The 12,040-nt window shown below is 38.5% G+C and overlaps 1 protein-coding gene across 3 annotated transcripts in view; it reads left to right on the top strand.

Annotated features, from left to right (window-relative positions):
* LOC149311389 (protein FAM135A-like) overlaps positions 1 to 12,040 on the top strand; it is a 76,170-nt gene that overhangs the window by 38,609 nt on the left and 25,521 nt on the right. For 2 of the 3 annotated variants that reach the window (XM_089530982.1, XM_089530983.1), the window contains exons 8-10: positions 1,979 to 2,105; positions 3,180 to 3,333; positions 7,758 to 7,835. In XM_089530982.1, coding sequence (XP_089387108.1) covers positions 1,979 to 2,105; positions 3,180 to 3,333; positions 7,758 to 7,835 — 359 coding nt within the window. The remainder of the gene's footprint in view (positions 1 to 1,978; positions 2,106 to 3,179; positions 3,334 to 7,757; positions 7,836 to 12,040) is intronic. The other variant, XM_089530984.1, reaches the window with a different exon arrangement.

The following is a 12,040-nucleotide window of genomic DNA, read 5'->3' as shown; positions in this document are numbered from 1 at the left end:
GCACAAGAACCAGCAGACTCCAGAGAAGATTGGAAAACATCTTCAGCCAATTTCAGAGCTACTGGTCAAACTGGTTGTTCTTCCGCTGACCAGGGGGGTGAGAGTGAAAGCCAGGAGAAGAGCTGCAACTCCCATCATCCCTAACAAAACCTAGGGACATTCAACAAAGGATATAAATGAGAGAGCAAAGGAAAACAATGCCAAAGTACCTACAATATTACGACATTTAAAATTCATTTCTCTTACACCAAATGTGTGTCCATGCTCATTTTTGCCTGACACAAAAGGGCTAGCCATGAAAGATCTGTACCATATATAGAGAGATTGTAGACAATCTAGTCTACAAAACGTACAAGTCCTGTGCAAACAAGCAAAAAGCAAATATGTGGTTACTGCTACGTTGGTTGATGGAATAAATTGTAACAGTCAAGGGGAGATGATCAAAGAAGTTTCATATGTACTCAAACCTAATGTTCCTGTACCATCACCTGCACCAGAAATTAACTGTGTACTTGCCTATTTGCAGGTCTAATGGCCATAGCTGTCTCCAGTTATTACTGTCCTAGCTATTGTTTCCAACTTGTTTTATCACTGGAAACAGCTAACTTTAACTAGCAAATTTGTAAGAAATGGAGTATTCTTATACTGTTATCATGTTTCTGGCTGTATTCAAATGGTCTTAATGTTACTTAAATTATTGTTCTTGTATTAACAAATGACAACTAAAAGAAGCCTAACTCTGCAACATACAAGCATTTGGAAGGAGAACAGGAATTCTGTAGTGCTAGTGAAACATTATTACATTATATGGTTTTCTTTTCCACGTCTTGGAATACTCTAGGTCCCTTCCACTATGCTGTTTAAAAACTGTAAACTTTATGCCAATAAGCTAAACTACGCCTCTTCTCACATGTGATACATTCTTTTTATTTCATTTCAATTTAACATTAGTTTCTTCCCATGCAGCTATTTGAGGTTTTTGTTGTGATTTTTCTACTGGTTGCAAGCACGGGATAAGATTATTTTGTTGAGCATCTAACTTTTTCCAAAAAAGCTAATCGGTTAGGCTTTTATTAGAACAGTACCTAATGAAATAGTAGAGTGTTTAGCATTCTGTAATCTACAGGGGGAAAAGTAATGGCTGGTATCTAAAGAAGTACTAAAGAGATGTCTTGGAGTTTTGGAGTTGGAGGACAGTAAGTAGAAGTCCACTAAAGGAAAAGAGCTTGCTTGGCTCTTCCCCCTCTTCTGAGAGAGGAGAGATTTTTTGGAATGAGCTACTACAGGAAGAACAAATTGGAAGAATTTAGCAGAGCTCATTTATGTGAGCCAACTTTCCTTTTCACTCACACATCTTTAATATAAGCCACAGATTGACATTCACAGCTTGCCATTTCACAAAATGCTTTTGGAAAGTTGCCTTAGTTTCAAAAATGATATGGCATGGGGGGCTGCTGTCTAAGAAGTGGCTAGTGCAACTTTATGTTTGCTTCTCAAACCGAGTTGCACATTTATTTGGATTCCAGAAACCAGTTCATTCTCCTGTTGCTGTGTGCCTTCAAGTCATTTCTGACTTATGGCATCCATAACGTGAACCTATCATGGGGTTTTCCTGGCATGTTGATTCAAAGAGGGTTTGCCATTGCCTTCCCTTGAAGCTGAGAGAGTGTGACTTGCTCAAGGTCACCCAGTTTGTTTACATGGCTGAGCCAGGATTTGAAGCCTGGCCTCCAGAGTCTTAGCCCAGTACTCAAATCACTATGTCACACTGGCTTATTGTCCTACATCCATCTAAAGTCCATATCGCTTGTCCAAAATTTAGAAGATGCAACTGCATTTCTACCTGGGTACATAAGCCACTAAACAAATAGCTGAGGTTAAGATTTAATGCTGTGCTGTTCTTTTTCCTACCTCTATCTCTCTAATTCTCCTTTTATTTCTGTTCTAAAGCTTTAATTTTGTTCTCATTTGTATTTAGCTTTCCTCGCCCAATCAAGAACACTTGGCTAAACAGAAATGCACCAGCACAAAACAGGGATTCTGTGATTCCTTCTCTTGAAAGTGTTGTCTTTGGCAACAATTACACCAAACAATTATCAGCTGATGTAAGATTTTAATATTTTTAATAGGCTTGAAAGAATAATTATTCAGCATTACTATCTAAAATGTAAAATATATCTGTTACGCTGTCATTACACAGCATGAATGCTTTCTGTTATCTTAAAAGATGGACTGGTTGCTTTTCATGTGATGCTTCATGCAGAGAGAGTGGGCATGTACGAAATCAATTTTCACCTTTGCAGAACTGTGGTGGGCTGCACTTCCCCTTCCCCAAATTAATTGAAAAATACAATGGGGGCGGGGGGGGGGGGGACACAGGAAATCTACTTGCAGTTGCAGAGTTATTGGAGGCTGGGTGGAGAATTGGGTGACCCTTCTTGCTTAACCTGCCATTTCTGAATGCCTCCAGAAGTGATGCTTGACAATTCAGTGAGCCCGTGCCATATGTGGGCTCGCTATAGGCGGTTTTCGGCTTACTCTGAAGCCGCGCAGTAAATAGAAGAATGGTGTGTGCATGCGCGCAGCTGCAGCACAACCACGAGCCCCATTATATCCAATGGGGCTCAAGCATACGTGTTTTTTGCCTTACGTGGGGGGGGATCCCCGCATAAGCCAAGGGCCCACTGTATTGGGCATTTTCATTTTTTTAAAAATAGTTGCTATTATAGGGTTTTGGGTGGGGGTAATTGCTAGGAGCACAAAAATGATCTAATTGGCCTGTGTGGCCTCTGGGGCACACTTTGTTTCGGGAGGCACACATAAATGTTTCGAAGCTTTTTAATAAATTCAATAACTTTTCATTACTCAGAATAAGTCTTAAGTTCAGAAAAAAGCTCAGTAATGAGAAAGTGTATATTAAAGAACTGGCCCAGAACTAGGATGTCCAGCATGTGTATGGGAGGTAATCACTTTTTTTTTTTTGCTAGTCCAACCATAGTGCTTTATGGCTACAGCTTTGGAGATTTTTCAGAATTCATGGGGAATTTATGAGGTAGCTGAAGCTGTGTATGGACACAGAATACCATTTGTATTACTTGGGGGTCTTGCTGTTCACCTTTAAATGAAATGTGTTGTTGTGGCTGCTATTGCTGATTGATAACTGTATAAATTGTTTTTAGGGCAGCAGTTTTATAATAGCAGAGCCTTTTTTGAATCACGCTTACAATCTCCACCATACACTTTGTGCCAGTTTGCTGCTTGCATTCAAAGGACTACACAGCTATTTCACTACTTTATCAAAAGAGCTGCCTTCCTCTCTGAAATTAGATGCAGGTATGTGAAATAAATGTCTTCCTTTGCTTTTGTTGCTTGGTGAACCCTTTTTACTTTTCTTTCTTTAACTCATTTCTTAACATTAATATAGATATACCTAATAACAGTTAACCCAGTATAAAACATTGCCCTCAGTTCGCATAGACGTATGCAGGCAGGCTCTTCCCCTCCCCACCTGTATTTCTTGACTTTATGATTTGCCTCCTTTGTTTTCTCTTTTTTGAAAAAGCTCTGAATTACAGCTTGTATCATTGAGGCTAGGATTGTGAGTTTAAAACTCAGATGTTGAAAGGGACAATTCTATATTTATGTAGTTTTATTATATAGCGGATCCATAAAAAATTGTCCTATCAATTCTGTTTGAAAACATCGGAGTGAATCTAAAGTTTAAGACATATAAGATATAATATATTCAGTTTGACCATTATTTATATGTTTAAAAGCTGATGGGCCCTTCTTTGCTCATACTAGAATAGCATATGTATTTTTTATGGTCAATGAAGTAGTGATGTAGTATGTCCAACAAAACTTTATGGATCTTGCTATACATTTACTAGACATGGCACATATTTAAAGCCATGTTTAGCTGTAGTTTCCTGGAAGATTTTTCTCTTTAACAGCCACTTTATAAATTTTGAGAGAGTTTTTTTAAAGGACATTTAAAAAACAAAGGAACAAAATCAGCAAAAAAAAAAACCTTCTATCCAGAGCTATGTGCAAAACCGTCTGGACCTGTGCAGCAGAACTGTATTCTGCATAATCTCCCCCTGTTTCCCCTTCAATCTCCAACCCAGCTTAAAAAAAAATAAAGACTTCTTTTTAAATGCGGAGATGATGTGGATGATTAGAAACATATAGCAAACTAGAAACATGAAACATATCCATGATGTCCCTGTGTGCATAAATGATTGCTTTAGATTAGATTTATATAGTGAAAATAATGTAATTCCAGAACCTAAATCCTCATTCAGCACTTCAAAAATTGTGGTTTGATAGTGCACGGTGGTTCAGTATGTTTGAGTTCTAATATGTTTATAATTTACAACAATAACAATTAAAATCTGAGTCATTCTTTATCAAGAATTTAAAATCTCCTAAGTAGTGTAGTATATTATAGATATAGGAGACACTCATTCTGTCACCTGAATGAAGAGTTTCCTTTATGTTTTTTAAACACATATTTTCAGCATAAAGAATTGATTTAAACTGTATCTTGTAGTAAACAATACAAAATGCAAACCATTTGAAATCTTGGCAAAAGAAAGTAGAAGGCATTATTATATCCATCGCTGTTGGTTTTCACAATACATGAATTTTGTTTAGCACCACTGTTCTTTTAATAATAATAAATAATACTTTTATTTATATTTCCCACCTCACATCATTAAAATAATACAATACAATACAAAACACAATCTATAAAATACTAATACTGAATTACACATTCCTATTAGTTCCTTAAAATATCCAATCATTTTAACACAGCAAGGCAATTATAAATTCTACCTGGGAATAAGAAACAGGGCCAAAAAATGCAAGGGCACAATCAATTCAAGTGCAACTTGTGCACAGTGAGCTTGGCTCAGGTGTAATGATCTCAGTCAGATTAGCCATGAGCTTGGAAAAAAGCTGTGTTCCCATGTACTCCCTTGTTATCCATTCTTTCATTGATTCCTTTATGCATTTGAAGAATCACCTATGCCTCAGTTTCACAGTTTTAAGATGTCAGACAAAAATGTGAGGCATCAAGGCATTGGTTCTTGATGCACTGGTGAAATTGGCAAAGGCAGCCCCAGTTGTATGTGCAGCTTAATATGCATATAAGATGCTCCTTTGGTTCACAGTCATATAAAAAAGAATTGACATTAGAATTAATGAGAGAGAGAACAGTTGTGTTTGCACACAGTAAAATTCCATGTGCCTGAAAAATCCTAGTTTATTGTAGCTTACTATTAGGTTATTCTTCTGACAGCATGACATCCTAAACTAATTGGGAATTGAAAATCTATTACTGTTTATACTCATCTATGAATTTAAAAATTTATGCCCCAAAATTGGCCCCCAAATCCCAGGTTGACTTATTTATGGGTCAGTATGGTAATATGACAGCAGCTCTTTTAGATTTCCCCATGCAGTTTCTTTCTGCCCTGAGCCAAGAAGATAGAGTCCTTGGTGATTGATTGATTGCTGTTTGTTTAACAGTCCCTCTCCTGCCCCTGCGGTTGGCTGTCTTGGGAGTGAAGGCTGAAACACTTTAGCCTCATATTGATTGCTGCTTCCCTCTCACCCCTCGCATACACACAATGAAGGAACCTCCAAGTTGTACACTCAACCTATCCATGGGTCGTGTCAAAATCCATAATTTTGGCCCCAAAACTTGCCCTCAACTTATACATGAGGTTGACTTATAGTCGAGTGTATACGGTGTATTAGCTGAAGGGTCCTGACTTCTTGTTCTGAATAGGCCAAGATTCATAAACCAAAAGCAAAGCCTAGATTGTGATCCTAGATTCTGACAGGCCAGGAACCAGGAATTGAATGACACAATAAGCTTTCAAACTTTGGTTAGTTTAGCTGGTCAGTGACAGTGGATGTATATAACTTGTTCATTGTAAGCCAAGATTCTCCAGAAACCTGGCTTACCACAATTTATAAACACAGCTTGTTATATCTTAGAGTAGAAGATTTCCCTAATTTACGGTTCCAAGAAGTAGTGAACAACTACATAAATGCTGCTACACATCTCAAGATGCAGTGTTTAGTATGCAAACCATAACATTGTGTCCTCCACGTGGACTGCAGTTTGCAATTGCTAATGGTGAAGAGCAGTGGGCCACATGTTGCCCAGTCCAATTTATAGGGAAACATGCACGCATGTGGTAACACATTGCTAGGTGTGCTCTTTTGACCCCCGCATATTAAGCCCTCTGCATCTTCCAGAATGCACCTTTGCGTGTGGAACCCTTGGATTGCTGTATCTAGAGTGGCCATAATTTTTCTTCTTCATTTAGATTCCTTGTACTGCTGACCAAAACTATTGGCAGTAGTGTAACAGAATTTTTCTTTCTCGCCTCTACCCCTTAACATCTCTCCACACAGCTCTGAAATTGGCTCTGGGGTGTTTCCCAGTTCTCTGGAGCAGGTTTTAGGGTTGCATATGGGACTGCAGTGCAGATGGGGAAATGCCACCAACCCCTCCACATACCCCAGTTCAGCTGATGGAAGCAATTCCATCAGTACATGTATCCTGCTGGGCCCTGCCCAAAGCTCTAAAATTTATTTTAGCTCTGCCATTTTTAAATTCTCATTTTATTTAGCCTTTCTGTTTAGAAAAATATGCCAACAATGCAGTTTTGAATTTCCTTCCTAATTCTGACAAATGAGTTAAGCTGTTTTCTTAAATGTCATTAATATTTTACATTACATAAGTGCATTTCAATAATATCCCACAAAAATACTGAAATGTTGCTATTCTATTCTCTTTAAGAACCAAATCAATCCCATGGGTTAGTAAATTACTAACCTCTTGTGAGGAGAACGTCAAAATATAAAAAGAAATAGTTTTCAATACTGTATGCTGCTAATTGCTGACATTTTCTGTATTTAATGTTTTATTTGTGATTTTTAAACAATTAGTTTAATATTTTTATTTGGCTTACTACATATATGTGCCTGGGTTATAAGTTCTAATACTATTACCATGAACCTAAACAAATCTATTTCTAATTATCATGGATGCAATCCAGTGAACACTGTGTGTATGTAAAAGGCTGAATAAAGTTGCTGAGGCCTGGTTACATGCAGCTGAATGTGCAGTTGTATTCACTGAAAAATAGTATTCTTGTTACTTATACCATAATGATATTAATGTGCAATTGGCTACAAACTAACTGATTTTTTTTTCTTTTTAAAAATTGCAGCTATTGAGATTCAAATGGGGTTCTGGGATAACTGCTCCTGAAATCCCATTTAAATTACAGAAAAACGTTGCTTCCTCTCCCCCTTTCAATTGCTTGCATTGTCTTTTTTCGCTTTTGTCTTCTATTTATTTAGTTCTCTGATGTACATTTTTTATTTTATTTTCGAATTGGCTTTTTAAAAAAGCAAATGTCATGTAAGTGCATCACACTGCTATTTTTTTTTTTTAAATAACAGAAGTTGTTAGCATTTGGGCAGTTTGATATAACAAACAAAAAAGCTACAGAGTTGATTAGAATCTATAATAAAAGCCATAATGTACATCATCAACACCACCTTCTCTAGACTTTACTAAATTATATTCTTTCATTGATCTTACCTAATTTCACTAATTATTAGGTGAGTGATAAACTTTCTTACTAACTTTAAGACTAATAACATTAATACTTAGCACAAATGGAAGAAGGAGTGTAGTAACTAGTCATGTGTACAATCCTTATAACTAGCCAAGTCCAGCATGCAGGTCCTTTATGAACGCCTCCTCAGAAGAAAATACCATCGAATCCAGGGAGACGCCTATCTAGGTATGTTTTTAAAAAGTGGGTTATCTTTATAACCCATTAGGTTTTGTAATAATAAAAGATAATAGTTTTTGTTGTTTGTAAAGAATACCTTTTATTTTATGTTTAAAGGAGCAAGGAGCCTAAAGTTATCATCCAACCCTAGTTTAAGACAGGTTATAACTTCAATAATTACTTTTCAAATTAAGGCACTGTATAGTTTTTTTTACTTTTGCAGTGTTAATGAAATTATTTCATTTTGTGGCTAGCTCAGTTTCTGTTTATTTTAAATTCAGAAATGATTGTAAAGTATGAACTCTTCAGTCATCCGATAAAATAATACCAATAAAATCTTAATTCTAATGTTTAGCAGGTTGGATTGAAACTTCCCATGACCAGACTTCCACTAATGGGTTGTTGTTGTTGTTGTTGTTGTTGTTGTGTGCCTTCGATTAATTCTGTCATGGCTACCCCAATAAAACCTGTCAGGGTTTTCTTAGGAAGCTTCTTCAGGAAGGCTTTGCCACTGCCATCCTCTGAGGCCGAGAGATTGTGATTTGCCCAAGGTCACCCAGTGGGGCTCTTTGGCTGACTGGGGATTTAAACCTTGGTCTCATAATCCAACGCTCAAATCACTACACCATGCTGGTTCTCCACTAATGGGATGTGACACAACATAAAGGAGAAGGAAAAGATTTTTCATGATTGTTCCTTCTTTTAAGGGTGCCTGTATCTCCTATAAGCCAGCTCAGGAAGATTTTAGGATACTTTGCAACAGTATGAGAGTTGGCACTTGGGAAGGCATAATCATCATAAATTGCCTTTTTCTTCCCTCTTCGGTAGCGGACTTCACTTCTCCTTTGAACAGGAGAAGTTCTGCTTGCGTGTTTAGACTGATCCCAGGAATACTTTGGAGTTCTATCTTTCCTCTCCTATTGAATTCACCTATTTCTGAGGTGAAACAGATTGGCTGCTCCAGTTGCCTTCAGTCCTAGAGCAGCCTGAGAGTGTGGCGACTATACAGCCTGCCCCCGAAGCAGGCCCAAACAGGCTGCCTGCAAGGGGTAGATTAAAGCCACTCCTTTTGCTGGTGTCTTCGGGCTGCCTCAGACAGTCCCAGAGTGACTACCGGCCATTTCAGGAACATGTGCCATCTGCACTCCCCACCCCCAAAGTGGCTGGAAGCTGATCTGTCTGGCCCATCTGTTTCTGAATGAATAGTAGCCTGCCTGTACTTTCTGTACAACTTGATACTACAGAATGGTAATGACTGCTGAAAGAAAGCCAATATTACAAATGTGCTATAGTAGACCAACATTCTTGTTGTGAATGTGGTTGGCTTTTAGAGCATCCTTTTTCCTAGCATAGATGGAGTGGTTGCCATAGAGTCCATCTGAGAATGTTTTGGCCTTTATCCCAAATGATAGGCTCCTCTGTTTCCTGTTTTCTTCACCATGCCCTCCTTCACAAACCTAAAGCTCTGTTGAACCTCATGGCAATCCCTCTCTTCAGCTGCATTCATGCCAGCACAACTTGTGCTTATGGGCGGGTTACAGACCGCCTATTTGGGGCGGGCTGTACCCGCCCCTTTCCCCGGTGTATTGGGGCCTCAGCTGCCAGAACGGCAGCCGCTGAAGCCCCGATCCGCTGCTTTTCAGGCTGCGGGGAAGTGGCAAAACGCTGCTTCCCTGCAGCCTGAAAAGGGGTGTCCTTGGGGCTTCAAGCCCCAAGGACACCCCGCGGCGGCAGGGAGGAGGAGAAAGGGGCCGCTTGGCCCCTTTCTCCCTTGCTTCGCTGGGTGCAGCCGTCTGAAGGCTGCGCCCAGCAAAGCAAAGCGGCGCCGCAAACCAGGAAGGAGCTCCGAAACAGAGCTCCTTCCTGGTCCGCGGAAAGGTCGCACTAAGCGCGCGCCCTGGCGCGGACCGACTAAGTCACATCCGCGCCGCCCCGTATAGAGGCGGCGCGGTCATGATGTCGTCATGGCGGCCCCCATGTGGAAGGGGGGGCGCCATTTTGTACGGACTCAGTCCGTACTAGGGTTAGGGGGTGCGGAAGCACCGCACCTTCCTAACCCTAGTACGGACTGACTCCGTACTTTAATGGCGGTGTGTAACCCGCCATAGTGTTATTAAAGACCAACAATTTCTTCAGCAAAGAAAGCATTGCTAGATAAATGTTGAGCCTATGTAATTGATTTTTGTTATAATGGGATCTGATCATTTTTTTCCAGGATATCACCTTTTAACTGTATAATCCTTTGATTAATAAATTTCATAGCTTAGGTGTGAAATCAGTTACTCATTGTTGGTGCTTCTACAATGTAGACACAATGAAGTTTGACACCTCTCTAAGTGCTAGAGCTTCATCCTAAGGAATCCTGGGATTTGTAGTTTTACAGCGTTCTCTGCCAATGCATGCTGATGTATCACAAAACTACAAATCCCAGGATTCCATAAGATGGAGCTCTAGCACTTTGATTGGTGTTAAGTTGCATTATTTCTACAATGTAGATCCACCCTACATCTTCACATACAGGTATAAGTAACTGAAATTTGAAAAAGCCATTTCTTTTTCAACATGTTGGTAAACTGCAGAAGATTTGGTGTTTCTCTCATCCAGGTAGGACACGAAAATGTATAGCTGTGTTTATATAGCTTACCTAAAAAATTACTGTTTAGTAATACACAGTTCCAGCATTTAGAATATAGCATTAGAATTGGGGTGGCATAGGAGCTTCAGGTTAGAGCAGGGACTCACTCATGGAAGTTTGTTGGTCTTCTATGACTGCTAAATTAATACCATCCTACTGTGAATTCTGCTCATGGCCTGCTCTAGCTTAAAGAAATATAGGTATGCATATAGAAGAGAGTACAGTACATATATGAAAGGCATGTGGTCCCATATAATTTTTGGTATGGGTGCTAAGAGTGGGCATATTTGGCAGCATATCATTGGTCCAAAACACACTGTAGAAATAATCCAGTTTGAGACTGCTTTAACTGCCTTGGCTCAATGCTCGGGAATTCTGGGAACTGTAGTTTTATGAGATATTTGTCAGAGAGCTCTGGTGCCACAATAAATTACAATTTCCAGGATTCCCTAGCACTGAGCCAGGGCAGTTAAAGTGGTCTCAAACTGGATTATTTGTGCAGTGTGTTCTTTGACCAGCGAACCCAAAGAAAAGTTCATTCCTTTTGCTTTAAAAATACACATACAATTATCTTGCCACTCTTATTTCTATACTATTACTTAAAAATCAGTTTAATACTAAAGGGTCATATTTTCATATTGTATCATGCTAACAGTAATGTGCTGAACTTTTTAAAGTTTCAGTATGTACTGTGTTAATCAAACTCTCCTTTCAGGCCTTGGGCTTTATGTTAGTTTATAGCCTTGTGCATGTATATAACAACCTGTTTTTCAAAATTACCTGTTCTGTTGCAAAAAAACAGAAACTGGCATATTTAATCTGAGGATTATACAGAAGACCATATATTTATTCATATCTTATAATCCTGTTAAACCAGAAGAAATAGGAAGTGCTGTATAAATAGTTTGGGAACCTAGAAGGGGGCTTAGGTGCATACAAGCTTTTAGATGATCCTAATAATTTAGGTTTCTCTCCTATTTGCATCTAATTATATGCAACATATAAGGAAAAACCTTAGGAAAAACCTGAGAATCTTCACACTCTTCTCATTTTCAGGCTCCTCATTTTCAGTGTCCCAATACCAAACAGTCAGTTATACACTATGTGTTGAAAGAAACTGATTCCACCCCACCTACTCTCCTCTCCCCATCTGCCCTGGAACAGAGAATCAAAGCTCTAGAGCATCTGTAATGTTTGGTGTTGAATGCAGACATTTTCCCTCAAAAATTAAAGAATCTAGAAAATCATTTGACAGGAAAATTATTGAGGATGACTTACGTTAGAATTTTGTAATATTCTTTTGAAACTGAATGCTTCTTTTGTGCAAATTTTCCTTATTTTCATTCATGAACCATACCACTCTTCTCCTTACCAACTCCAAATCTTCCAGTTTCATTTCAGAAGGTAAACGGTTTTCATTTCACACTGATCTCCAAAATCATTTTAACTAACAATTTACCTTCCTAAGTTAAATTTTAACATTTAGTTTTGACTTTGTTGTGAGTTATAATTAATAACTAAGTTATAATTAAATATAATTTGAAATTATTTTTTTTAAAAATGCAGTATTCCTTAACAT

Source organism: Sceloporus occidentalis, unplaced genomic scaffold (genome assembly GCF_023333645.1).
Source record: "Sceloporus occidentalis isolate IW3139 unplaced genomic scaffold, rSceOcc1.0.p SCAF_6, whole genome shotgun sequence".
Taxonomy (NCBI): domain Eukaryota; kingdom Metazoa; phylum Chordata; class Lepidosauria; order Squamata; family Phrynosomatidae; genus Sceloporus; species Sceloporus occidentalis.
Note: the sequence above shows the minus strand (reverse complement) of the source record. Positions and strands in the feature narration are given on the sequence as shown.